General features: G+C 53.9%; 1 protein-coding gene across 6 annotated transcripts in view; it reads left to right on the forward strand.

Annotated features, from left to right (window-relative positions):
* Positions 1 to 23,763, forward strand: part of LOC101917281 (opsin-5-like) — a 46,261-nt gene extending 22,498 nt beyond the window's left edge. For 3 of the 6 annotated variants that reach the window (XM_055814023.1, XM_055814024.1, XM_055814026.1), the window contains 7 exons: positions 4,047 to 4,425; positions 13,162 to 13,249; positions 14,863 to 15,025; positions 15,637 to 15,764; positions 19,218 to 19,546; positions 20,406 to 21,654; positions 21,763 to 23,763. In XM_055814023.1, the coding sequence (XP_055669998.1) occupies positions 4,357 to 4,425; positions 13,162 to 13,249; positions 14,863 to 15,025; positions 15,637 to 15,764; positions 19,218 to 19,546; positions 20,406 to 20,960 (1,332 nt within the window). In that variant the 5' untranslated portion in view covers positions 4,047 to 4,356 and the 3' untranslated portion in view covers positions 20,961 to 21,654; positions 21,763 to 23,763. Of the gene's footprint in view, positions 1 to 2,914; positions 4,426 to 4,974; positions 11,340 to 11,648; positions 11,806 to 13,161; positions 13,250 to 14,862; positions 15,026 to 15,636; positions 15,765 to 19,217; positions 19,547 to 20,405; positions 21,655 to 21,762 lie in introns of those variants that run through there. The other 3 variants (XM_055814027.1, XM_055814028.1, XM_055814025.1) reach the window with 3 other exon arrangements.
* The last annotated feature ends 3,654 nt before the right edge of the window (positions 23,764 to 27,417 follow it).

Below are 27,417 nucleotides of genomic sequence, written 5' to 3' on the forward strand. Positions count from 1 at the left end.
AGGGACCCTGGCTTAGTTAGATCTGCCTGTGGGCATGGCAGGTGGTCTAGACTTTTGTGTTATTGAGGAAATTAGTGGCTAATTAAAAATTCTTTAGTTAGATTAGTACCAGATGTTTCACAAAGCACTGTTATAAACATCTGTCCAGCTGCCTTAGTAAAATCTAGTTAGATAATGCAGAGTCCTGCTGGTCTTCAGTTTGAGAAAATATACTTGACAAAGTTTTAGTTTTTGGATCAGATCTATGGAAATATTTAAAGATTTATCAGATTAATAGGCCTTTACAATAACTCCAGAAGCACGCTTCTACTTCATGAGTAGAAGTAGTGTCTTTTTAAACACGGCAGCAGCCTCTGAAGATGGATGACAGCTCTCAGTTTGATTGTCAATTATGTGTTTATACTCTATTTGACAGATGATTTTTTCGTGGTGATTTACTCTTCTTCATAATTAGATGTAGCAATTAGAATATCTTAATATATTATGCTGGCATTTTCTTCTAATGGTGCTGTAGCCGGATGGCCTGTCAGACACCTGTTCCACAGCAGAGCAGGCATGCGAATTAACTCTCCGCCACACTGATCTGTTTCTTCTTCTCCTCCACCCCGAATCATTTTAGTCTCCTGGTATCAGGGAACTTCCACTGTTCTCTCAGGATATTCCCTATCCCCAGCTGATGTTTGTTTGTCTTACCTTTATCGAAGTTACTTCCTTACAGATCTGATAAGCTGGCTTGCTATCTTTAGCTGGGCAGCAGCATCCCTCCTCCTTTGCCTCAGAAAACATGCTCTGCCATGTCCCTTTGGTACCTCCAGGAAGGCTTTTCAGATCACCATCAATGCAAAAAAAAATAGCCAGAGAACTGAGCACCCAGCAACACCGGCAGCACTGGCCATGGCCGTGTATCCTCTTGTCCTTGGCTTCTTAAAAACAGCTTTTCCTGCTCGCTATCACAAACCATGTACCGCAGTAAGGACAAGAGTTCCCAGCCAGAGATTGCCGCTGGCATCAGGGTTGATATGCAGAAGAGAGGCATGGCTGGGTGTCTGTTTGCAATGTACAATAATTAGACAAGTAAATTAAGTGTAAAGGCACATCTCTGTAATGAATGCTTGTGTGTCAAAATGCCCTATCTGCGCAGAAAAGGTTATAACATTTGCACGCACAAAGTAGGTGCACAATTATGTAGTTTAAACAACTGAATGCACTGTTGTGCTTACAAATTCTTGCATTTAGTGTCTTCCAGCACAAGGACACAACCACAGGGAACAAAGCCCAAACAGAGCCGAACTAATGGTTCTTAGAGTCTCATCTCCTCCTTATCTCCAACACTATCGGAGTTGTGCTGCTAGCATTTTAATGGGGTGCTCCCAGGAAAGGGTCCCGTATCTGGTGGCGAGCTGGCAGTTTCTAAAAGGCACAGGGATATGGGTTTCAGGTTACTTCTCACCATCTGGGCTTAAGAAATGCTGAGCTGAGGCTGGGCAAGGACACCGTGCTGCAAAGCACCTCTGAGGGGTGGCAGCTGGGCTGCACTGTCCCTTCCTCACCTGGTGCCAAAGTGATACCCCCATCCTCAGCGGGCCAGCTGGGGGGCAGGCGAAGCCAGCCCCATGGGGGGAGAGCTGTGTGCTGAGGGAGCAGAGACCTGCCCGGCAAGGCTGAAAGGCTGAGCAAGCAGCAGTGAATATAGCATTTCTGTATGGTGTAGCTGCAAAACAAGGCGGCTTTTATAGGTCTTTGTCACTGTGTGTAGAGCTGGTGGAAAGCTTTAGGAGGTGAACCGTGTTACTCTCTGCTTGTAACATGACTTGCTGGGTTCCTCTGGACAGGAGGACGTAGCATCTTTACACAAGTGTGTGCATGTGCATTTTCTTCCCCTACCAGCTTCCCTTGGCTGAAGAAGAACCCAGATACCCATTTGGAAGAGCCGTGGTAATTTTATTTTGGTTTTTTGTTTTTTTTTTTTTTCATTTTCAAGTTTGTTGAAAGAAAAAGAGCCCATAAGCTTCATTTCAAAGGTGGAAGCTAGAAAGCTTACCCCTAGGTGTGGAGGCTGGTGGTGTTAACATGGAGCTTCTACCAGCTGCTGCAGTGTCCTGGTGACTGATGGGTGAGCAGGGGAGTTCCCGTGTCCCTGTGCTCACTACTGTTCCCCTCAGTTTTGTGCAATTATGCTGCAATTTCTTAAGCACTTGTGTGTTTAATTACATGAAAAAACTTCTTTGATTTGATTAGTACAGACTTTGAAAAGAATCTGGAGAAAGTATCTTCTAACAGCGAAGCTGTTCTTCTCAGGAGAACACAATTAAATGGGCATTGAGAGACTTAAACCCTGGTCTTTTTTGGAGGCATAGCTGGAACCAAGACCTTAGACCAACAGGTTCTGCTGTACAAAGTTGCCTCACCTGATGCAAATGGGCTGCAGTGGCTTGGGAGCAAAGCCGAGTACTTACAGTCTTGAGATGGAGCTGGAGTCTTCAGGAGGTGGCCAAAGATGAATCAAAACCTTTTGGATAGCCTTCTCCTGTGGCCCACAGGGCAGAGAGGGAGAGACAGAGAAAAAGGAAACAGGATTCCAGTCCCCACGCTGGGATTCATGTTGGTGTTGAAAGGGAGCAGGGCGCTCTGGGTCGCCTGCCTCATCACAGGCTGTGACCTGCTTGGCAAGGCTCTCCCACTTTAGGCTCTCCTGACTGGCAGCCAGAGGTCTTAATTCTGGGACAGGTGACATTGTGTAGGTTTGACATACCTCTCCTGTTGCTTTTGTAATGCCTCCACTGTCCTGTGGTCATGTGCTGTCAATTGGGTCCCTGTTCCTTTTGTGTGTCCCCCAAATTCAAATGTGCATTCTTTCTTTGTTTTGGGTTTTTTTTTTTTTTGGGGGGGGGGTTGTTTGGTTGGGGTTTTTTGGTGTTTTTTTTTGGGGGGGGGGCAGGAAGAGGGAGGAAGAAGGGAGAGCTTAGAAAACAAAATTAGATGCTTAAGATAACAAAGGCTATACCAAAAACTCAAGGATTCACAGCAAAGAATTATGCTTCAGGTCAATTTTCATTTCTAGAGATCAACCTGTTGGTTAAATCCCAGATCAAAAGTACTCCTTTTACAGACACACTCCGTGCCTCGACCATTGCCGTAAAAAAGTGATGTTGAAGGAGCGTGGTAGGTCTGGGTTTAAGTGCAGCTCACTGTGTGCTTGGGCTTGAAGAAAAAAACCTGTTCCATGAACGGCCGACCTTATGAAGTCATTTCCTGCAGGTTTGGTTTTCTGTCCCGTCACCTCTGTAATCCCTGGCTCCTCCATCTCTCTCTCAAAATCTCTCGCAGACAAGAAGGGAGGCAGCAAGCAGGGCTCTGTGGGCACTGCTTGATCAGCCACCTGCCCCATGGCATCTCCACTGAGCTGTCTCACCTCCTCAGCCAGCTCCCGTGGGTCTTTCCTCACTGCACAAAGCAGGTGGGAACTAAATTATCTCCAGGACTTCAATCCCTCTTCCAAATCTGGGTGAGAGCGGCTGACGAATGGAGTGCTGTTGGGGAGGAGTGATATTGCTGAGGAGAGACAGGCTGAGGTGGAGGTCTGTTTCCCAAGGAAACTATGCTGAAAAAATAATGAGATTGTGCAAATGTGCCCACAAAGTTCAGTAACTGTTTGTGGTCCCCATGTGCGGTGTGGTGTGGAGTGGGAAGTGCTGCTGCTCCTGTGTGAGCTTGTGACTCTGCCAAGGACTGCCCGTGTCCCTTGGCATGTCGCTGAACGTCATGCCCCTCAGGTCTATCCCAGGTGAAAGGGAGAAGATGGGGCACATTCCCTGGGGGACGTCGGGGTCTTTGGGTTAACTCTGGCCATGAGGAGGGGACGGCGCAGCAGGGCCTCAAACTTGGCTGAGGCCTTTGTGTTTCTGGAACACAAACAACTAACTTTCCGTTTATAATAATCTCAGTATGTATCTATTTACATAGCTGTTTAATCCACAAACGTTTCTCATGTAGGCTCTCTCCAAAGCACATAGGGTGCGTAAGGCTATTGCTGTGTATTTCTCCAGCTCCAGGGTTCCTTTCTGAAGCAAATTTAAGCAGCCAAATCCAAACTGACCAGCAATCCTGACGATGCCTGGAGCTCCAAAAATGAATACTAGGATTTTTGATATTGGTCCCATGTCTAACTGGCAACCAAGGGAAGGCTCTTGGTGTGGAGAGAATTAACGAAGCACGCAGTTAAGTGATGGTTGTGACTCGTGTTTTGCCAAGCAGAGACAGGTCAAATGATTTGGGTGGAAAACAAAACCCAGCTCCAATTGGCAACAGGCTCCGCACAGCGATCCCCACCTCCTCGTCTCCTCTGTCACTCCAAGCATGTCCTTGGAGCACCTCACAGCACAGCATGGGGCTGTGCCGGGTGGCCAGCCAGATCTTCAGGGAGAGGTGAGTGAAGTACCAGCCTGTCTCCTTTGAGGGGGGATGAGGGGAGGGGAGAGTGAGCCTGGGGATGCAGGGGCTCCAGGGTGCTGCTTTGAACTACTCTCTCTGTGCCTCAGTTTCCCTTGCTATGAGAATAGCGGCTGGGAGGGCTGTGCGGCCGGGGAGGAGGGTGCTGGGGAGCGGGGTGCAGGGAAGGTGGGTGCCCGGGCTGAGCTGGCCGTGCCAGCCCTGCAGCGCAAGGGCTGCCCGGCGGCGGGGACGGCGACCCGCAGCATGCCCTGCCCGGGGGCTGTGCCCAGCGCCGCGGGGCGGGCAGGGCAGGTCCCGGGGCGGGCAGGAGCGGGCAGGGCAGGTCCCGGGGCGGGCAGGGCAGGTCCCGGGGCGGGCAGGTGCGGGCAGGGCAGGTCCCGGGGCGGGCAGGTGCGGGCAGGTGCGGGCAGGGCAGGTCCCGGGGCGGGCAGGACATGTCCCGGGGCGGGCAGAGCCGGGCAGGGGCGGTGCGGGAGCGGAGCGGAGCTGTCCGCGGCCGCCGGTGCTGAGCTGCGGTGCAGCCGCCGCGATTCCGCGGGCGCGGAACCTGACCCGCCCCCCCCCGCGGAGCCGCCGCGGGAGCCCCAGCGAGTTGCTGGCGGGGCAGAGCGGGGCGGGCTGCGCCGGGGGCTCCGCCGGGAGAGGTAAGGGGGGCCCGGCCGCGGGGGGGGGCGCTGCCGCGGGCACCCCGGGAGGGACACGGTGCCGCCGCGCACCCGGGCGTGGGGAGGACAGCGGACCCCGTGCGTGTCCCCAGCGGCAGGAGGGAGGCGACCCCGGGACCCCAGCCCCGTTCGCTGTGTCCCCGGCGGGGTGCTGGAGCGCAGCGCCGGGGCGGTGCGTGTCCCGGGTGGGCACGGGTCCTGGGTGCGAGCTCCGCTCCCCCCCAGGCAGCCTTGAGCGTGCGAGTGATACATCCCACTGGGCACTTTAGGGGAGGTGTGCATGGGACTGCATCGCCTCTCAAAGGGGCTTGCAAGAGTCCGAGGTGGCTACCGGGGTGGCAGAAAGCAGGCTCCTTTTGTCTGTAACCGGCAGGATGGGCAGCCCTGGCGCGGGAGAACTCTGTCATCTACAAAGCGATTTTGGGCAGGGGGCTGAGGGCTGCCTTGCCTTACACTGCAACCTGTCCTTCAGGAGCTGAGCAGTCACTCAGCCGTGCTCTTTTGCTCTTCTACGACTTTTAAGGCTTGCTTTACTCGCTAGGCAGGCAGTGGTGTCTGAGCTTCCCCCATGCTAGGAATTGCAGAAATCGATTCCTGCTATTTACTATTGAAAGAGACTGGAGGTCAGCTGAGTTTCTAGGCTCATCAGGTTTCCTCCTCCTCTTCTCCAAGAAAGGCTCTGGCTTTGTGGCACGTTGGCTGAGGAAAAGCAGCTGTCCAAGTCTGGAGAGGAAAAGGGCAAAACCAACAATCACACAAAATAAAACGCGTGGCTTTTCAGGTAGACATGGTGCATGTGATCAGGCCAGTCCAGCCAGCCATGCCCGTGTCCTCCCAGGTTCCAGACGTGGACATGTGAGGGAGGTTTAGGTTTGATTCTTCTAGCAAACACAAGATTAGGCTCTGGGATGCAGAATACAAGGGTTTCCTGGTAATGTACCTGTGGCAGCAGCTGCCTGGAAAACTTCATCTCATTTTGAAGTCTGATTAAATTGAGGGGAAGGGAGCTTTCACAGTCTGTCTCTTCTTAGAACAGAGTCTGAGCATTGAAGCTTAAATCAAATTCAACAGCAGCTTTGTATGTCCAAAGACTACGTGGCCAGGCAGTTTGATTTTAAAGGGCTGCGTTGTGCTGGCTGGGTAGCCCCCGATGCGACATTCTCGTCTGAAGTCATTCCCAGAGGAGTTACAGTTTTAGTCTTGATGGAGCATAGTCGTGTTTTTGAAATGTTTTTGAACTGGAAGAAAACTCCAGCAGCTGTTCCTGTCAGAAATGAATGTGAATGTGTTTAGTACCTGCAATGATACTTCTGCAGCTTGTGATTTAATACTAAACATGACAGCAGAGAGGGAGGCTTGTGCGAGTCCCCCTCTGTCACACGCTCACCCGAGGGAGCAGCCCAGAGAGAGGGAGGACTTTGGTTTCCAGCACAGAACCGGAATTTGTGAACTGGCAGGGAGGTAGGTTAGTCACTGTCTTGTTTCCACAAGGGTAAAGACCATGGAAGCACCTCCTGGGGCCAGGTGTAAAGGAGCCACACCAGCATCCCCCTCACAGAGTAGCTCAGACAAATGGACCACCTTCTAATTTGTCTGTGGGGGAAAGGCTTTACAAGCCCCCCATGAATGCAGCAGGGCAAAGTCCGAGATTTTTGCTATAGTTTTTATACTGATCCTACCTTCTCTTGCCTGTACGCTGCACATAGCTACAGTATGTCTACAGGATGTAGTTTATGATTTACTTCCAGACGCAAAAATGACTTTCCATATTTCTGTAAAACTGATTTATTGTCCGTGTGTCAATGACATCAGCATATCTATCAGTGCACGTGATGCATTTTTATCGTTTTCTGTATCACAATGAAAGATGCGTGCTTTACAAATAGCTCAAGCACAGCCATAAAAATAAGGCCTATCCGAAGTAATATGTCAGAAATAGAAGTTCCTCTCCCCTGGATTATTGTTATTTGCCAGCTTGATCTCAGAGGACACTTGTAGGTCCCCTGATGTATGGTAGGATGGAGACCTGCCAGGGTTCTGAAAGAAATAAAAGTCCTGCAGGCTTTGCCAGTTCTCTTCTTCCTTTGCTGCGTGTGTGCATGCACGCTGAGGAGCAGGAACAATTCCTTCCAGACTGTTTGTGCTAGGCTTTGCCCTGTCTTGTCACCAGTGCAGCTGTGTGACCAAAGTCCTTCCTTTTTCCCAGGCTCCATGTTCTTAATACACATATACTTTGCTAAAGCATCTCAGAGAGGTGGTGTGTGTGTGCTGTGTTCAGCGTGTCTGCTTCCGAGGGCTCTTGAGGAAGAATAAAATATGGCCTAAGGGAGAACAATGCATTATGAGAATTTCAGGAATGATTTGCTCAGCCCTAAATGAAGGTTGTTTCCAATTAGGTTAATGAAGGACGTCATTCTCATGGCCAGAGTCACTTAGTGTGGTACAGGAAAGTATAAATCACCTGTCCCTCTACATGGACACTCTTTACCCTCCAAAGAGCACAGGAGAGTAAGGGAAATTATTCTTACTAGGCAGAGAAGCATTTAGCATCCAAGGTGCTCTGTGGAGGAGATGAAGCCAGCAGCCCCCTTTCACCACCAGCACTCTGTCCTCCTGCCCACCCATAGCACAAGGGGGGGCTGCCAGTCTCCATCACCTCCGCATCCTCCTCTCCTGCTAGGTTCACTCTCCTCTACACCAGCTTTGCTCCCAGGGTGGGTGACTCCCAGTCCCAATCCTGGGTGCCAGTCTGCAGCCTGGGACACAGCTGCAGCACTCTGACCCCTCGGCTGGGTCTCGCCCAGTTTGCACTGTCACAGGGCTCTTGTTGCCAGGAACCGCACCTCCCTCCCTCGCAATCTCTTGCATATAGGGATGTTCAGAGCAACCGGCATCGTTGAAGGCACTTGTGTGGACAAGTGCTGTAACTAGGGCTGCCCAACAGTGCGTGCATTTGTCCCAAAGGCACAGGCTCATGTCTTAATGCCCATGTCCAAAATGTGCCCGTGGGAGCTCTGCCCATTTTCGATCTGTTTGTGGTTAAGGGGAAAGAAAGAGTCACTTTCTCAAGAAATTTTGAAGAGAAACTTTGAAGCTGATGAGTATGTAGCAAAACCTCCTCCCTCATTCTCTTTCCACATCCACAGTGTCATACTGTGGGTCTAATAACTTGGTGGTTTTCTAATAAATTTAACTTTAGCATCAATTAAAATGCTTTGGCACACAAGGAAGGGAGAGGTGGACTCCTAAGGACATTCATCATAGAAAGCACATTGAGATTGGATTTTCATTAGTTGTGAAATTAAATACTCTGAAGCAGCTTTTTCACCTTGACAATTACGAATATGCATCAGAGTGATGTTCTCACCCAGCCCTGCCTGCTCCTGCATGTGCTGGTGAGGAGGAAAGCCCGTTTCCTCACAAGCCTTTTAGAGGGTGGCCTGAAAAAGGGAGAAGCTGGGCTCCAACCTTTTCTGCGTCCTTGTGATGGAGAAATCTTATCAGGGAACTTTTCTGCAGCATCCAATCAGTTCTGCCTGCACCCTTCAGTTAAAGCCTTAGATCCCGTAGCTGTCTGTCGTCCACCAGCTGCCTTCCACTAAAGCCCAGATTTGCCATTGCTGCTTTTCCTAAGACAGAATGACTCAGAAGATTTTAAACAAAACCTGAACACAAGCCCCATTGATTTTGCTGTTCTTTATGAGTCACTGCATCATATGGTGAGGATTTGAGGCTGAGGACAAGATTCGCACAGGGCAGGTGAAGAAAGGCTGGGAAATGTTTCCCTTTTTCCTGCTAGGGATTTCCAGCACAAGTGTCCAACAAGTCAGGATTGTCAGTGAAAATCTCAAGGGAGAACCTGAGTCTCCACTGGACAGTCAATGAAGGGAGAGGTTCAGCTTGAACCCCGGGTGTGAAAGCACATGGAATGCTTGCAAGGGGCCCACATCGCAGGGTCGGTGCCAGGTATCCAGGAACATCTTTTTGTTGGCACGATTGATCTTGTAAAGGGAGAAAACGCCCATCACAGAGCTACTGTGCTCTCCTCCTATGTGATGTTGTTGTTCCTCTGCAGTCAGGCAGCGTGTAGGTGATGCCCAGAGCCTGGCTGGCACTGGGTGTAAGCTGGCAGGAGCGCAGCAGCCGGGCTGGTTACAGAGGAGGGACAGTTTAAAGCTGCCTGGTGTCACCTCTGTGCTGGTGCCTCTGTCTGGGATTCATGGGCTCCGCTCAGGATTCCTGCCAATTCTATTCCCCAAGCTCCCAGGGAGCAAATGGGAAAGGCCACCCTGGATGGACACCAGCACGTCCCAGTGCCTCAGACGGGCAGACAGGGAGGAGCTTCCCAGGGCTGCAGGTGCCATCAGTCATGCTGAGGACGCAGAGAGGGGACAGTCACCTTCAACATAAACCTGTAAGTGAAAGCCTGAGAGCAGGTGGCGAGCTGAGCAAACTGACTTATCCTGAGATGCTTTTAGTGTGGTGCAGAAAGATCAGGCAGTGAATTGCTTCCCTGGGTATCCAGCACGGGGGAAGGAATGGCGTGCAGCTTCCCAGGTTACTATTAGCTGAGATAAATTCCTGCCTAAACTCTTTTCCCTCTAAGCAGAGCTCAGGGTGGATCTTGGCCCGTTGCTGTTCAGACTCCAACCTTGCGTGCCCTGGTAATTACGTTGTGTAGACATTTACGAGGATGGCCAGGGAGGTTGCACTCTGCCCAGAGCAGCTGGAAAGCCCAGGCAAGCGGAGGGTGGTGACAGTGACTTCTCATAACCTCGTAAGCAGCATCTCTGCTGTGTGGCCACGCTGAGGGGGCTCGGTTCTCTGCACTGTGACCGGGCCAGATGAATAGGGAGAAGGTAGGAGGGGTGTAAAGCAAGCACCTTGTGAATTGTATTTGCTAAGAAAAGCAAATTGATGCAGCTGAACTGTATCATGCAAATGAGGACATTCAAATGTGTTAAAGTGGTCCAAGGCTACACCAGTGCCAAAGCAGAAATGAGAGAGCAATGTCCACCAGCCAGGAAAGCAAAAGGAAGAGCGGATCCGGGGAATAAGCACCTGCAAACCGTGTGCTGGGCTGGCAGCGAGAAGCCCTCCAAGTCAAGTTGCTGCTTTGACACCAGCACTATGTTATTTAAAGTAGGAAGCCTCTAAGATGCAAATATTAATATTTTCTTACACCTTTTAGCAGGCAATTATTAAAAGGTAATGAATATTTAAGGCTGAACATCAAAACTGCATGTACATAAATTCAAGTAATAATGCATGAGAAGTTACCGTACTGTATTTCTATGTACTGGTAACAAGACAGGGGACATTTGATATGTTCAAGTAGCAAACTGCCTGTGTGGCTGCCAGCCTGCCTGGGCAATCACACTGCTGGGCGCTTGTTGCCCTAGGTGCTTGCATATCGAACCCCCAGGGCTACCAGCCTCTTCCTAGCCAGTAGAGAATGGCTGGGGTTTAGTTTCTTAGTAAAGCACGTGCTGTTGTTAAATGAATGCTTTGTTTTGCACAACAAAAGACTAGAAAAGTCCCAGGTGTGGTAGTCATCTCTCTGAAGTGAAAGATTGTGGCAGGATTGTGGCTCTTTTGTACTAGGAAACCCAAATAGGAGTGGTTAGACCCCCTGGCTGTGCATGTTTACCTTCACAGTGTCCATACAGTGCCACAGACTGACTTTCCAGACCCAGGCAGGAGGATGGGGCTTTTCAAAACAATACAGGATCTCTTTCTCATCACCAAAAGCCAACAAATGAGTTGGGGAAGGAGGAAAGTGTGCCACACAGCTTCCTGAGAACCTCTGTCAGTTTAGCAGGACAATGTAAATGGAGCTTAATTTAAAATCACATTTACATCAAGCTGTCCAGCCAGTAACCTGGGCAAAATGTGTCTCAAGGATGAGGGACTCTGCCAGCAGCACAAGGGCTCTGGCCATGTCTGCTAGGGTGAGCGAGCCAAAGCCTGGCTTGCTGTTGCTCCTTCGGTCTTCGGCGCATGGCACCTCTCCCTGCGGAGCACACACTTGTTGGGACTGTTTTGCACAGACCAGTTCTCCTGCTTTCCACTGTCTCTGTTCATAAGGGGAGCAGGAACCACCCAGAGAGGCCAGAAGTTCAACAGGGTGATTTGAGAACCACGGATGAGCATTGCAACTCCCATTAGCTATATTAACCAGCATCCTACCTGGCCTGCAAAGGCAGCTCCATCATATTCATGGTATGTAGGCACTGACCATAAAAATATTAGATTGCTTAACATCAGATGCTTGAGACAGGCTCACTGAAAAGTAGTAAGTGAAACTATGCGAGTTGTAAACATCCCATAGGTTGTGTGCCCACCTAACCCAAGAAAGCCATGACCTTTGTCCATTGGTATTTGGCTGTATGGGCCAATAACACAGAGAATGAAGAACTATTGTCAGGATCTCTTGGCACTTTAACACCAATTATTGTCTTAAAGTACATTTATACTGAAAGCAGATTTACTCGTTACTTCAAGTAATCAGCTCCATCTCTCTGAATGCAGCCTTGGATATGAAGGCGTTTTCACCGGGGTACGGATAACAAGGGTAGTTGCTCTGTTGGTGAAGTCCATGTCAGCAAAACCCGTGGAAAGGCTCCGTGTCCCTGCCTCCTGGCCCACGCGATAGCTCCCAAGCCGCCTCACGGCACTCAGAGGCCAGGTAGGAATCTCTGCTGGGGATGCTGCTGTTACCCACCTCCTCCCCGTAAGGCCAGATCTGTTCCCTGTTCCAGCTCACGGTGTGGCCCTATGAAAACCAGGCACCGGGGCAGGAATCCGCAGCCTGATGCCACTTGTCAGGGTTGGACCATGCCACGGCTGCCCCCAGCTGCCTCCCCCCAGCCCCTGCTCCTTCCCAGGGCACTGGTTTCAGTTCAGGGAGGGACCTTGGGGAAGGAGGCAGGAATACTGCATGCATTAAACATCCCAGCAAGCAAGCTAACAGCTATTGAAACATATAATTAAACCATTATTTTCTCTCACCCCCTCTTTTCTTTTTTCTTCACCTGAACAAAATATTTTCCCATTTACTTGTTATCAGTGAAGGGAGTGAATATACTGAAACACATCTGCTGTTCTGCTAGACTACCCCCTATTAACTCCCTGAGCACTTGGGAACCTTTGACTCAGCTGCACAGAATAACAGGGAAACTAATTAGTTCGATAAAGCTCAATGACTGAGGCACCCTGAGAAAGGGAGTGACTTTTTACTACTGGTTTTTTTTATTTTATTTTATTGTTAATACATGGGTTCACCCTCACGTTCTTCACTGCCTGCACTGCTGGCAGCATGGAGTAGATTTAGTTCCAGCTGAACAAGGAAGGTCCCAGGCAGGAGCAGTGATGATCGGGGTGACAATTCCTTTTTGTCCCAAGCTGTGGGGTCTCCTAGGCTGGGGTTTGGCCAGCAGCTTGTTGCAAGTCCCCTTGTGTGCGTAGGCTCTTCTCAGCACGCACAGTGCGTGTCTCACAGTAGAGGCAATTAATATGCCGCCAGGACGGCACACGAACAGGTCTTGGCCACATAACAAAGAGAGTTTTGGCCAAGTCTTTACGCTGATGTGGACACAGGGACAGGCGGAGGCACGCGAAGGACGGGGCAAGCCTGGAGGAGGGGGGGCTTTGCAGAACACGAGGCCTCCAGCTCCGAGCAGCTGGTCCCCACGGCCAGGCACACAGCGCCTGCTGCGGTCAGCACATGGCTGAGGCAAAGAAAATTTAGATCCAAAGGCTAATCCTAATCAGTAAAATCTGTAATTGAAGAAATGGTAATCACGTGAGATTACCAGCCCGATCCTGTTATCAGCCCCCTGCCCAGCCGGTTAGGTCAGCGCTGCACCAGCGTTAACAAAGCCACCCCTGCAGCGGGGGGCTGGGGGGCTGCACGCTGCTGGCTCCACCATCGTGCAGTGCCAGGAGCGAGGCGCAGAGCTGTCCTCCCCGCGAAGCAAGGAAGCTGAACACTCCTTCATTAGCCAGAATTCACTCTCACTTGTATTTGTGTCTTGCTTTGCAGATGGGAAATGCGTCCGACACCTCAGTGTTCATCTCCACCTTATCGGAGAGAGAAGACCTGATCTTTGGCACACTCTATTTAGTCTTTGGTAAGCAAGGACAGCCTGTTATACCTGTGTCCCTGCCAGAGACATTCAGGCCTTTTGCAGTCACTGATGCTTCCAGAAGTGTGCAGTCATTAGCAGAACAATCAAACTGGCCCTTCCTGTGTCAGCCTTAGGTTACTCAAAAGGATGATCTGGCCAAAGCTTGGGGGCTGCATTCCCCTCTCAGGGGAACTGCAAGTACCACTTAATGTTTTTAAATATTTGGAAAGTTGAACAACGTTTGAGGAACGTGCTGTAACTCCTACCGCAGCCACCCAGCGTGAGATGGATAGGGGCTGTGTTAGCGCTGCCAGCTTCGTGAGTATTGAAGGTATTTAGACCTGAGCGGCCCTTGCTTTCAGCAGAAGATGCTGGTGAATGTCCTGTGATTTGGAGTTAGTGGCACTGAAAAGCCAGCAGGCACAACTGAGGGGCTGGGGTGTGCTCTGAGGTGGCCTAGACCTGCGTGGTGCGGTCCAGAAGTGAATGATGGCCAAAGAAAAGCCTTCCAGTGTTCTGAGCCCTGAGCAAGTTGTCTCCCAATGCTAGAAGAGTTTTGCATGCCTGTGAGGGTGGGGAGCCCAAGGGATGCTCACGCCACTGGCACTACCAGCAGCCCTATAGGCACCTACAGCTCTTCAGAGTTAGTAAAGCTAATGAAATGTACTTAGTACGGATGTGTGACTAGCTCTGTGGGAAAGACGCCTTGTGAGGCTGGGAAGAAGGATAAACATCTCAGTATTCTGCCCTCCAGCAGCTCCAGAGCCTCCAAAGCTCTGGTGTTGACCAGGTCCTGGAATCATGTTCCTGAGGGGAACTTTAGTGTTGGCTGTTCAGCGGCTTTGGAAGCTGATTCTTTCCATGGTATTTAATTTACAGCCTGATTCATTAGGGAGAAACCCTTGTCCTACCCGAGCTGTCCCAAGAGCAGCAAAGATCCTCCTTCTGAGGACACAGAAACCTCTTTTCAATGAAAGCACAAATAGGTAATTTAAAAAAGAGAGAAAGCCCTTGTTACAAAATTTTAATCGCTGCTGCTGTTTTAAATACACTAATAGCAAGCAAAGAGCCTTCTTTTGTTTAGTCTGGATTTTCCTTGATCTTCATAATGCCTTTCTTCTTGTTTATTTTGTTACCATGATATTGGACAACACAGACTCACAGGAGTGACATTGCCAGGAAGAAATTAAAAAGGCGAAGGGGCCCAGCTCCTTGGCCTCACATCAGAAGAGCAATCACACAAAGCTCCTGTTATTTATCTAGCTGGAAGGAAGTGCCCCCCTTGCTCCTTCCAGCTGGAAGAAGTGACTCTGGCCAGATCCTGCACCCGGAGCCCATTGCAGTCTCATCCCATCACTGCACTCCTACCAAACGCCTCTGTAGGATCTCAGGAAGGGGAAGGGATCATATGCAATGTAAAGCAGCTGCAGATGTACTCACAGAGCCCTGCAGGTCCTGTGGGCTCCCCTGGTCAGCCCGCTCCAGAGAGGGAAGCCTGGAAGCCCTTTCCATCCTCTGTAGACATCTCCAGTGTTTGCTTCCAAACATCTCAAGATGATCCTGGCTCCTTTCCCGGCCCCATTACATACAGCACCGTTCCTCTGTCTTCTCCGCAGGAATCATGTCCCTCTCTGGGAACTCGCTGCTCCTGCTGGTGGCCTATCAGAAGAGGTCCATGCTGAAGCCTGCTGAGTTCTTCATCGTCAACCTGGCCATCAGTGATTTGAGCATGACAGTGACGCTCTTCCCCTTGGCCACCTCCTCCTTCTTTGCACACAGGTACCTTGTGGACATGGCTCTGCACCGGCCAACAGCCACGGGTGCAGTTTGAAAACCTTGTCTTGGAATGGGGAGATCCCTGACAGGGGATCACTCTGGGATCACTCCAGAGGTCACTCTGGTGGCACGGGGCACTGTAACCTCGCAGCCAGCCAGCCCACAGCAGGGTGCTTTGCGCTTCCCTGTCCCTTTGGTTCATCACATAGACCTGCTGTAAAAGGGGTTTGGTGGTGGGTTTCCAAAGCAGCACCTGCGCGGTGTGGGCACTGCTGTGGTGTGCACCGGCATGGACCAGGGCAGCTCCCACACCCATGGCTCCATCTGTGCTTGTCACTGGGATGCTCAGGGAACAAATTAGGGCAAGATCATGCCTGTGTTTGCTTGGGCAGTCAGGTGCCGGTATCCATGCAGCCTGTTGCAGCCACCCCGCACACGGCCAGCTTTGCTTCTGGTGTGGGACCAGCAGCTGCAGCTCCACTGCTGGGAAATGCCCAGCCTTCCTCCAGAGCAGGGACCCTGGGGAACACTGGGTCCAGCCGAGTGCCAGGGGCTGTCATCCAGCCGCCCGGCGGGGGGAAGGGCCGGGTTTACCTGCAGGCTTTCCCTTGCAGGTGGCTGTTCAACCAGGCGGTGTGCACCCTCTACGCCTTCTGCGGGGTCTTGTTCGGGCTCTGCAGCCTCACCAGCCTGACAGTGCTCAGCACGGTTTGCTGCCTGAAGGTCTGTTACCCAGCATATGGTAGGTGCTGGGACACGTGTTATCTGATCTATACTTACACCCCTTTCTTTTTAATGGGCCAGATCCACCTCTTCTGGGAAAGCTTTGCCCCAGGGCAACCTATTCCCAGTCAATACACAGAACCATAGAATCGTTTAGGTTGGAAAAGGCTTTTAAGATCATCAAGTCCACCACTAACCCATGTCCCTAAGTGCCACATCTACATGTCTTTTAAACACTTCCAGGGATGGTGACCCCACCACCCCCGTGGCAGCCTGTTCCAATCCTGGCCAGCCCTTTAGGTGAAGAACTCTTTCCCAATATCCAACCTAACCCCCCCTGGTGCAACTTGAGGCTGTTTCCTCTTGTCCCATCGCTTGTTACCTGGGAGAAGAGACTGACCCCCACCTCCCTACAGCCTCCTTTCAGGTAGCTGTAGAGAGTGAGAAGGTCTCCCCTCAGCCTCCTTTTCTCCACCCCCAGTTCCCCCAGCCGCCCCCCATCAGACTGGTGCCCCGGCCCCTTCCCCAGCCCCGTTCCCATCTCTGGACACGCTCCAGCCCCTCCACGTCCCTCCCGCAGCGAGGGGCCCAGAGCCGGACACGGGACTCGCAGTGCAGCCTCACCAGTGCCGAGCACAGCGGGACGATCGCCGCCCTGGTCCTGCTGGCCACACTGCTGGGGACACCAGCCAGGCTGCTGTTGGCCTCTTGGCCACCTGGGCACACTGGGGGCTCCTGCCCAGCCGCTGCCGCCCAGCCCCCCCGGCCCTTTCCCGCCGGGCAGTTCCCAGCCCCCTGCCCCAGCCCGCAGCTGCCGGGGGCTGGTGTGACCCCCCGGCAGGGCCCAGCACTGACCCCCGCTGAACCTCACACCGGTGGCCTCGGCCCCTCGGCCCAGCTGCCCAGCCCCCCCACAGAGCCCCCCACCCCCCAGCAGGCCAGCGCTCCCCCCCAGCTTGGTGGTGTCTGCAAACTGACTGGGGGTGCACTCGATCCCCTCGTCCAGATCATCCATAAAGACATTGAACAGGGCTGGCCCCAGCGCTGAGCCCCGGGGAACATCGCTGGTGCCCAGCACCAGCAGGATGAGACTCCATCCCACACCACGCTTTGGGCTCGGCCGCCCAGCCAGGGCCTCACCCAGCGCAGAGCATCCCCATCCCAGCCATGAGCAGCCGGGTTCTCCAGGAGATGCTGTGGGAGACAGTATCCAAAAGCTTTACTAAAGTCTAGGTAGACACCAGCCACAGCCTTTCCCTCATCCACTAGGCAGGTCTCCTTGTCATAGAAGGAGATTAGGTTCGTCAGGCAGGACCTGCCTTTTATAACCCCATGCTGGCTGGGCCTGACCCCTGGTTGTCCTGCACATGCCACGTGATGGCACCCAGGGTGATCAGCTCCATAACCTTCCCCAGCACCGAGGTTGGGCTGACAGGGCTGTAGTTCCCTGGATCCTCCTTCCAGCCCTTCTTGTAGATGGGCATCACACCTGCTACCTTCCCGTCAGTTGGGACCTCCCCGGTTAGCCAGGACTGGTGACAAATGATGGAGGTTGGCTTGGTGAGCGCTGCCGCCAGCTCCCTCCGTGCCCTCGGGTGGATCCCATCCGGCCCCAGAGACCCGTGTGTGTCTGAGTGGTGTAGCAGGTCGCTGACCATTTCCCCTTGGGTTATGGGGGCTTCATTCTGCTCCTCGTCTCTGCCTTTCAGCTCGGGGCTGGGTACCCAGAGAAAAACTGGTACACTTGTGCCACAAACTCTGAAGGCTTTGATCACTTGTGTATTCACTCCTCTCCACCTGCATGGGGCTACGGAGCCCCAGCACCCTGTGCCCATGCCCTGTGCATGCATCCCAGCTGTCCCCTGCTTCACTCTAGGGCTCAGGAACATCATCCCAAAAAGTGTCAAGGGGCTTGTCCTCCCTCCGTAGAAAACTCCCAGCTGCTGTATCACAGCAGGTTGCAGAATGTTAAATGTCCCGGCACAGACTTGAGCTTAGACTAGAGCAGGCTCTGGGAAGCCACAAGCTCTGACAGTGCAAGAAGAGCTGCTTTTCCTTGTCCCTGGTGGGAGAGCCATAGGCCAAATGTATTTAATTCACCGAAATAATTAATACAAGAGAGCTGGGTTTTCAGTGTTATAGCTCACTTCTGTAGCCCTATTTTCACCTGGACTTCCTCTGCAGAGCTAATGTGAGTGTTTGCAGCTCTAAGCTGGGGCACCAGGTCTTTGTAAAGGACATGCACTGCAGAGAGCACCTGAGCAAGCGAGGGGACGCAGGGATGTCCCCTGTACATTTACAGCTCCTCCTGTTTGTGGTTGCTTCTTTATTTCCTCAGCTCAGCTGCCAACCCTCCATCCAGTGTGTATCTTCAGAATAGAGTTTGGATTAAAGGCCAAGAATAGACATAAAATAAGAAATCAAAGATACTAGTTTGCTTTGCAGAGCAGCACCCCAGGGTACATCCTCACCCCCCGTCCTGTGGCTTGCTGTCTGGCTGTCCCGAGCCTGTGGCTGTTGCCAGCCACCAACACACTTTGTCCCCGGCAGCTCGCAGTGCCTCAAGGACAATGCTGGAGCAGAGTCACCTTGGTTATGTGCCAGCACGACAGCTCTGGAGATCACTAAAAAGGTAGAAGGAAAGATAAAGATAAAAGTTGGCTTTTCAAAGGCAGCCCAGGTACCGGTGGCTTTCCCCGCGCAGGTTCTGCTCGCTGGATTAGCCGGCGCTTGGCAGCCTGGCACCTTGGGCTTATCTCCCCGTGGGTCCCCAGCCCTTTTTCCACGAGGAAATGGCCCATCTCAATGTGCTTTTCATTGCTTAGGGTCAAAGAAAAATGTTACTGCTATGTATGGCTGAAGATTTAGCACTTTAAGCTGAGCTCTTAGAAGAGCAGGGTTTTAGATTTGACAGGGGATGGGTCAAAAAGGAGAAGACACACCTCCCCCAGTGCTTCAGTCTGCCGGCGAGGGAAGGGTCCTTCATGTGGCAGTGTCTGGGGAGGCTTTGCGTGGTCCCTGCCCCATGTCCAGGCTGCTGCAGCCAGCCAGGCTCCCTCCCAGCTGCCCAAGGGCCATGGGTGCAGCCCTGTCCCTGCGGGGCCATGGGTGCAGTGTCCCCTCCCATGCCACCAGCAGCCACGTGGCCTCCCAGCAATTCCTCCCGAAGCTGCGAGAGGCTGCGCTGCTGATCCTGCCATTGCAAACCCTTACGTTTCTCTCGGCTCCGTGCTCTGGCCACTGGCCCAAGGGGACAGGAGGATACCTGTGTGTCCTGGGGCAAGTGTCGGTGTGGCTCTGCCTGCTCCACGGCACCAGCTCCTGCTCTGCTCCGGTGACCCTGTCCATGTCCCAGGGCAGCTGGCTTCGTCCCTGGTGCCTGGAGGTGTGGGTGGCTTGGGGGTCACAAGGCTCTCTCTCTGCTCCCCCTGGCCCATGGGAAGCCATTCTCACCCCAATCCCTCTGCCACAGGCAACAAGTTCTCGCCCTGCCACGCCGGAGTGCTGCTGCTGTGCGTCTGGGCGTACGCCCTGATGTTTGCCACGGCCCCCCTGGCCGAGTGGGGCAGCTATGGCCCCGAGCCCTATGGGACAGCCTGCTGCATCACGTGGAAAGCCTCGAGCAGGGAGGCCACGCTCTACATCCTCGCCCTCTTCATCTTCTGCTACCTTCTCCCCTGCCTCCTCATCCTCGTCTCCTACTCGCTGATCCTCTGGACGGTGCGGGTGTCCCGGAGAGCCGTCAGGCAGCACGTTTCCCCCCAGCGCAGAGCCCGCAGCGTGCACAGCCTGGTCATGAAGGTAGGGGGGGGCTCGGGGCACTGCAGGGTCTCTGGGAACCCCCTGCCCCAGCCCCTGCCCCAGGCAAACGTGGCAGGACCCTTTCTGCCAGGATGTCTGCTGTTCCCAATGAATTCTCCAGGTGTTTGTATCTGTGGGTAATAACACATTTCTCCTTGTTTAAAGCCATCGGGTGGAGGAGTTTTCATTTTAAATTACATTGGAAAAGATCACAAAAGGAGCTTGCATGAGTCATTGTTCCCCAGACTACGAGCTAATACTATAATTTACCAAGGATATGTAAAAAAAAAAAAAAAAAAAAAAGTGGATACCCTTTAAAAAAAGCCACAAACACGAAAGAAAACAGCTTGCAAGCCTGGCCTCGAATGAAACGTTTGTGTCTGCTTTGAGGAAGGGGGTCTGAGCGTGGCCGGTTTCCAGAGCCTCTCGGTCGGTCTGCACGCCAGCACACATTGCTGGAGGGTTTTTAAGTGCTGCCAAAAGGCTTCTGGAGTCCAATGCTGTCCTGGTCCCAGGCGGGTCCCTGGGTGCTTCGTACCCGTCTGCTGTGGTGGGCCGAGGCAGCTCCTGAGTTCCCCAGGTGGGACAGGGTGGGAGTCGCCTGCAGCGAGTGCAGGTTAATGCTGTCACGCTGGGACGTGCTGAGTTGCTGTCCTGATGTCTGACATCCCGATGTTCCAGTGTGATGGGTCCAGAAGCACCTTTCCCTGGGGATGTGAGCAACTGCTCAGGGGCCCACTGTGGTGTGACCCCAAGGGGTCTCAGCATGTGGCTGAGGTGGGGGGAGGGGAGCAGTTAGCATCCCGCGTGTGCCGCAGGAGGCTCAGGGCATTGCTGTCTCCATCGCCTTCTCTTCCAGCTGAGCATTGCCGTGTGCCTGGGGTTTTTGGCTGCCTGGACCCCTTACGCCGTCGTGGCCCTCTGGGCAGTCCTCGGTGACGCCAGCCAGGTGCCAGCACTGGCCTTTGTGCTGTCGGCCGTCTTTGCCAAGTCCTCAACGCTCTACAACCCCCTGGTGTACCTGCTTTTCAAGCCCAACTTCCAGAAGTTCCTCTCCAAGGACGTGGTGCTCCTCCAGGCCATCCGCACCCTCCTCTGCTGCGGCTGCCCGAGCACTGCGCTCCAGCCTTTCCCCTCCTCAGGCTTCGGTGACCATCCTGGAGCCTGCAGAAACTGCAACGATACTTTTGAGTGTTTCAGTAACTACCCCAAGTGCTACAAACTGCCCCAGGCCCCTGGCAGCTCGCCCCGGCGTGCTCCCCTGGCTCTCTTGGCCGATAGAGCTGCTTGCCAGCCGGGGCTGAAGAGGACGGTGCAGGTGATGGTGCTTGTCACACGGAAGAGATCGAGCCTGGGTGCTGCGAGTGTGGCGGGGGAAGCCCTGCCGGCAGGTATCATGAAAGACCTTCTCTGAGCCCAGCCGTGCCCAGCTGTATCCTGCCAGCGCACGGAAAGACAAACCTGGATGCAACATTTCTCTCGCCTACACACCCGATGGGTCCCCGGCATGTTCTGCAGATGAAGCGACGTGAAAATTTGAAAATTCCAGACCAGCCTTGCCTCTCCCTCTGGTCTGGCTCTTGCAACTTTGAGCCTAGTCTTTGCACTTGCAAAACAAACAAACAAAAAAAAGACCCCCGGTGCCTGAAATCAGCCCAGGGTGCAAGCCCTGGGTGCAGTTGCTCCTGCAGTTTGCTCTCTGGGCTCATGGCCTTTGTTTTTCCATCCTGGTGCTCTGATGACCAAGTAGGAACTTGGTTGTCTTAAGAAACAGTGCCTGGCAGGGAGGGCTGGGGGCTGGGGGGCCCCGGGAGCCATCCTGCCTCCAGCACCAGCCCCTGCAGCCCCCACTGACCGTGTCCTTCCCCGCCGGGGAGCGGGACCATGCCGCTCAGCTACCTCACTGGGGATTATGAAGCATTTTTCTGTACCTCTCAAGAGACGACTCTTTGTGCAGGTAGCGTTGCCCCACTCCCTTGATTTGAACACAAACCCACCACCATCCTACAGATCGAAATGGGAGCTTGTCTTTAAGGATTTGGGGTTGGAATAATCCCGGTGCAAGTAATAGCAGTCCCAGGTCATGCTCTCCAGGCAGGGGACGGCAGGTCTGTGGCTGAGCACCATCCCGAGAGGGGCTGTCTCCAGGCAGGGGACGGCAGGTCTGTGGCTGAGCACCATCCCGAGAGGGGCTGTCTCCAGGCAGGGGACGGCAGGTCTGTGGCTGAGCACCATCCCGAGAGGGGCTGTGGCTGCAGGGACAGCTCATGCCACCTGCACTGCTGCACAGGGGAGCAGCTGCCTGGGCAGCTGCGTCCTGCGGGCATTTGGAGATCAGTGTGGGCAGGTCACCCACGGGAATGGTCTGGGATGAGAAGGACCCAGAAGCTGTGAAATGGCCTGATGCAAAGCCATGAACAGAAGACTCCCCACGTTACCCGCTGTGGCAGGCGCAGGGCAGGCTTGCAGGCGTCTCTCCAGAAGCGTGGTGCCCCCACGGTGAAGGTCACCTGGGGCTCAGCTCGAGGGGTCCCCATCCCACCCCTAGCACCGAGCTGCCCTGGGCATGGTGGGAGCTGGTTTTGCTTTGCAGGGGCTGAATAACAGCCGGAGTGCTGAGAGAGGTTGGTTATGTCCCCCCAAAATTACAAGATATATTCAAGATGATGAGAAGAGGTGGGGAACATGCTGCCCTCTGGCACGCAGCCAACCAACTTACTGGTGGGACCGCTTTACATTGTCACTGGTGAACGAACAGAACCACGCCGCAACCCGTCACCAGAGCTGCAGCAGTAAATCATGGCTGTGCTAAAAGGGAATAGCGATCCGCTTTCTGCACCGAGTGCTGGGAAACAGCTGGTGCCCCCAGTGCTGTCACTGGCTGCGATCTGCCTGCCAGCCTCCCTGCCTGCTCTGCCTGCCTGCTCTGCCTGCCTCCCTGCCTGCTCTGCCTGCCAGCCTCCCTGCCAGCCTCCCTGCCAGCCTCCCTGCCTGCTCTGCCTGCCTGCTCTGCCTGCCAGCCTCCCTGCCAGCCTCCCTGCCTGCTCTGCCTGCCAGCCTCCCTGCCAGCCTCCCTGCCAGCCTCCCTGCCTGCTTTGCCTGCCTGCTCTGCCTGCCAGCCTCCCTGCCAGCCTCCCTGCCTGCTCTGCCTGCCTGCTCTGCCTGCCAGCCTCCCCGCCCGTAAGCCGACCCTGAGCTCTCCCTTCTCCCGCTGCTCTCCAGATACAGATACTGCTATTTTTAGCGGTCGCTCCTAGAACCAGGATGGATCACTGCCTTTTCTTAGCACAGCTACGGCAGCCTCCTCCCTTCCAAGGACACACAGCGCTCCGCAGAAGACCCACCAGCTGCAGGGGTGTGCAGAAATGGAGGGGCGGGTGTGCTCCTGGGGGGCGGGCAGCAGATGCCCACCACCAGTCATTTAAGCTGCAAACTTGGTACCGCTGAACCTAGGCATTAAAAACACCAAGGTTTTTGGCCTTGATGTTATGGCCCAATTCTGGCGTAGGTGGCAATGGGGCTGGTGTGAGCTCTGCAGTAGAGGAAGCAGTTGCTGCACACAGGGGCACCCAGTGAAGCAGCGCAGGGTGCTGGGGTGCAGGTGGTGCTGCCCTGGCTTTCCCTGTGTGTGCTGCATAGCTCTCCGGCACACGACAGCATGGCAGTTGAGGCACTTGCTTTTGTCCCTTGGTCATTCCACTTAACCACTTTAACTAGCAGTTCCCTTGTGACAGGAGAGGGTCATCACTGCCTCTGGGGTGCAGTTGCATCTTCCTGGGATGGTTTTGCCCACGTGTGATACCCACAGACGGTTGGGACAGGGCAGGGTTTATGCACAAGAGCCAAGTAATAACGGGGAGGCCGTGCAGGGATTGACTCTTCTGCCTTCGCTCCCTCCTCCTGCTGTGCAACCCCCACCCCCAACCCAAAGATGTGCAATATTTGCAAAATGCTGCAAACAAACAAAGAAAAATCAGGGCAGCCAGTGAAGAGAGGACATTTCCAACACAGGTGCAGGTTTCTAGGAGGGCTGGTCCCCATCTGGCATGGGGCATGGCTGCTCGGCCCCTTGCCCCCCTCCAGCTCGGGCACCACTGCCCGCGCCCCATCCCAGGCACTCCGGCACACAAGAGAATCACACGCACTCGGTGTCTCTGCTGATTTGTCATCATGTTCCAGAAATTGTACATTTCTAAAGTAAATTCATTCATGCAAAATGCATTCGGCTTGGTTCAGTTGGGTGTTAGCTGCGCTCTGGGATGAATGGAAATGCTGCTGCTGTGCCTGCTGCGGCCAGGCTGGGTGCAGTGGTGGGTGCTGGCAGAGACAGGGCATGGCTCAGGGCAGGCAAACCTCGCCTTCCCCAGCAGCCAAGCCCGGGGCAGCAGGGCCCATGGGCTGGGCTGTGCCCCCCAGCTGCCCCCCTGCCCCACCGAACCTGCTGCCCGTTGCCCTGGGCAGAGGGGAGCCTCCAGAGCTGCCCCAGGGCTCATTTCCCCCCGCGAGGACACACGAAGGGCTGCTGCCATCTCCTGGGGGCTCTCGGGCCATGGCCACCCTGGGGTGATGGGCGGCTGAGGATGTGACCCCCGTCAGGCTGGGGGCTGTGAGGGGCTCAGGACATGGCACGGTCCAGCCACTGATGCAGCATCGGGTCCCTGCTTTGCTTACCAGCCCTCCTGGCCTGCTGCTTTGGCCCCTGCTAGCTAGGAAACACTGCCACCCAGAACTCACCTAAAGAGGAAAAAAATACGTATATATCTGCAAATCCCCCAGCTCCTTTATTACTCCAGGAAAACCCCAGATCAGCACCTTCATCTCTAGTTCGGTGTGAGGGTGCCTAACACTGCAAGCATGTAATACTGAGTGTGCTTTAATCCACATTCGTAGGGACACTGGGGCTGCTGGACAGTCCAGACAGCAGCACTGCAGTCACTTAGCAAAACCCTCATCAACGTAATTAACTCCATACACCATGGCCTGGCCAAACAGTAAGTCCAGGGTCCCTCCCCTGGCACAGCCCAGGGCTGCCATAACCTGGGTACCTTCACCCACGCGCCTGGACCTTCCCCTGGGACACGGCACAGCTGGTGCCGATTTAATGAGTGTCCCCAGCTGGGAAGGGGCCATCAGCTGCCATCAATTACCTGAGGACAAGAGCCCCCCCTGCAAGGGCAGCCCCTGCAGTGAGCCTGATGGCTTCGTCCTGCAGGGCTGAGGTAGGGTCTGCGCTGGGGGGTGGGAGGGGGTTTCTCTTTGCCCAGGACAGAAGGGGGTTGGGTCCCTTTATTTTTGGAAGAATAAAACCCCACATCCCAGAGCCCTACGGTCCCGTCGGTGGAGAAAGCCCAGGGGTCATTGCCCTACGCAACCAGGCTGCTACCAAAGTGATTTTATGACGCTGATGGTTGTGAAGTCATGGAAGATTTGCGCCAAGTATAATCCCAGAATGGGCCAACCGCCTTGTGAAACTGGTTATAACTGGCCTCCACCAGCCTGCCTTTGGGAAGGCATCTCTCCTGGAAAAAGGTTTCTTGCTGCAGGTGTTTTGGCTCAGGCTGAGCGGTAACTACATCTTGCTCACATGGAGGTCGATGGAATGCATGTGTCTGCTCTTGCCTCAGCTTCTTCAGCCTCAAGAGGCTGACTGAGCCTGGAATACGATGGCTATTTGAAAACAAAGCCATCGCTGGCGAGAGGCACAAGTGCTCTAACTCAGCCAGAACCGAGTGGGAAAGGCAGCACCCGCAGCACCCACCGCCACGCACCAGACCCACCCCAAGGCACCCCTGGCCCGTTCCCTGCACAGGACCAGGCTCTTGCCCAGCAGTAACACAGCCCCCAGCCCCCCGGCTCAGAGCTGGGGGCCAGGCTGCTGCGGCAGCACCAAAAGCTAAAGAAATCAGCTCTCACAACCAGCAACCACCTCCCAACTCCTGCCGGACTGCAGCACTTCCAGGACACCTTCTCCTTTGTGCCCTACCTTGGGTGGGAGGCAGGCGAGCAATGCACTCCTACCCCTGCCAGGAGAGCCCGAGCCTCGCAGCAGCAGTTTAGGTTTGAAAGAGAATTTAAGGGTGAATTAAAGCAGCCGGTGCATGTCCATGGTCTTCCCGCTTGTCCTGGGGACACGGGCACACGCCTCACAGCAGTGTCATGTCGCACCGACCCTGGCTGTGTGCAGGGCTGGACCCTGGAGCAATGCAGCACCCTGCAGCTGGCCACGGCAAAGCGGCTGTTGTGTGATTTGAGCCTCGGTCTCCATTTACCAAAGGGCTTCACCCGAGGCTGCCCCTTCCCGGCGATCCAGGCCCCGGCCGGGCTGTGTTCTCCAGACCCCAGGCGCACTCTCAGGCCAGGTTTCACAGTGCTCATGGCCAGTAAACCAGGATTTTCACAAACATGAAGCTGAGAGCAAATCTAATTCTTCTACCCCTTCCCTCTCCGCTCCAGCCTGGGCAGCGGGCTCGGCTAAGGGTAGCAGCGGTGGGATTGTGTACAAACGTGAACCTTTTTGGGGAAAAAAAAATCATCTGCCCTTTGAGATTAATTTGTATTAGCACTGGTGCTGTGAACTGGCTCCGCAAGGAGAGCTTCACTTCCAGCAAGGTGAACGGTGCCTGCTGTGCTCCCCTCGGAGCCGCTCTGAGACCCCAGGGACACGCTCTACCCTTCTGCTTGGTTTTCAGTTTGCCACGGACAAAACCTTCCACCAGCTGGAGGTGGCCCATAGCCAGGGCGCATCAACCCAAGCATCCCGGGGGCCCACCGTGAGCTGTGTGCCACCAAAACCGGGGATCACTTGGGGGTCTGAGGGCACAGCAACACACTTGCAGGTGGCAGGGAAACCATGTGTCCTGGGAAAGGAAAAATGGGGAAGAAGGTGTCTGTTGGGGAAAGTCAGCAAAATTACAAATGGATGTGAAAATGAATCATTGATATAATGGTAGAAATTTCTTCCGGTGGTTCCAAACTATGGAGCTTAACGTGTAGTTTGAGGGAAAATGAAATCTTAACTCCAAGTTGTGACAAGCATAGTGGGCGCCTTCTGACGTTTTAGTGCAGTTGCCTTTTAACATTCCTCCGTCTTAATTGCTTCAGAGTGATTTCATTACTTCTGGCTGTGGTGGTGAATTGAATGTATAAACCCCTCCCAGCCGGTGGCTCTTGGTTGTTGTGCTGCTGTTGGCCTCCCCACCAGCAGAACTGGGAGCAGGACCAGTCTCCCCAGTAGCTTCATGCTCTGGCAGGTCCCACACAAGCTCATCCGGCTCCTGCTCATATTAAAGCAGGAATAACTGATGACGTTCCCATCAGCTCAAATCGAAGCTGTCCTTCACCTGCACCACCATTCCAGGTAATGGCCAGCAACCCCTTGCACCCAGGCCCTTGGTACCTCCAAAATCAGTGGTTGCACAAAGCTGTACGCTCCCCTCTGGCGACACCTCCTGTGGCCCCATTCTTCTCAAAGGCTGAGCAGCCCTCAGCTGCGGTCTGTGCCACTGACCTTTAAACGGAGCCCTGTGGGTGGAAACCTCCTCTCTGAGGTGGGTGACCTCACCTTCAGGCTGCACAGCAGCTGGGAAGAGGTGAAGGGTGTTTAACAAACCAAGCCCAGAACCCTGCTCTGCCTTTCCAAATGTGAAGCTCCTCAACAGTAGATAATGACTATTGCTTTTGGTCCTTCTAGGGAGGCTTTTAGATCAGGCTGTAGAAACAGCCCGTAGGTGCTTTTGTGTTTAAAATAAGTGTTTCTTGGTGTGGTTGAGTTAAAAATATCTTCATCATGATGAAACCAAGGCAGGGAAAGCTGGAGGTGTTTACTTGCATTTAGCTGGTGAGTCACAAGCAGGCTGGGGCCGGGGTCTGGC

The sequence above is a fragment of the Falco peregrinus genome, chromosome 9 (assembly GCF_023634155.1).
Source record: "Falco peregrinus isolate bFalPer1 chromosome 9, bFalPer1.pri, whole genome shotgun sequence".
Taxonomy (NCBI): Eukaryota; Metazoa; Chordata; class Aves; order Falconiformes; family Falconidae; genus Falco; species Falco peregrinus.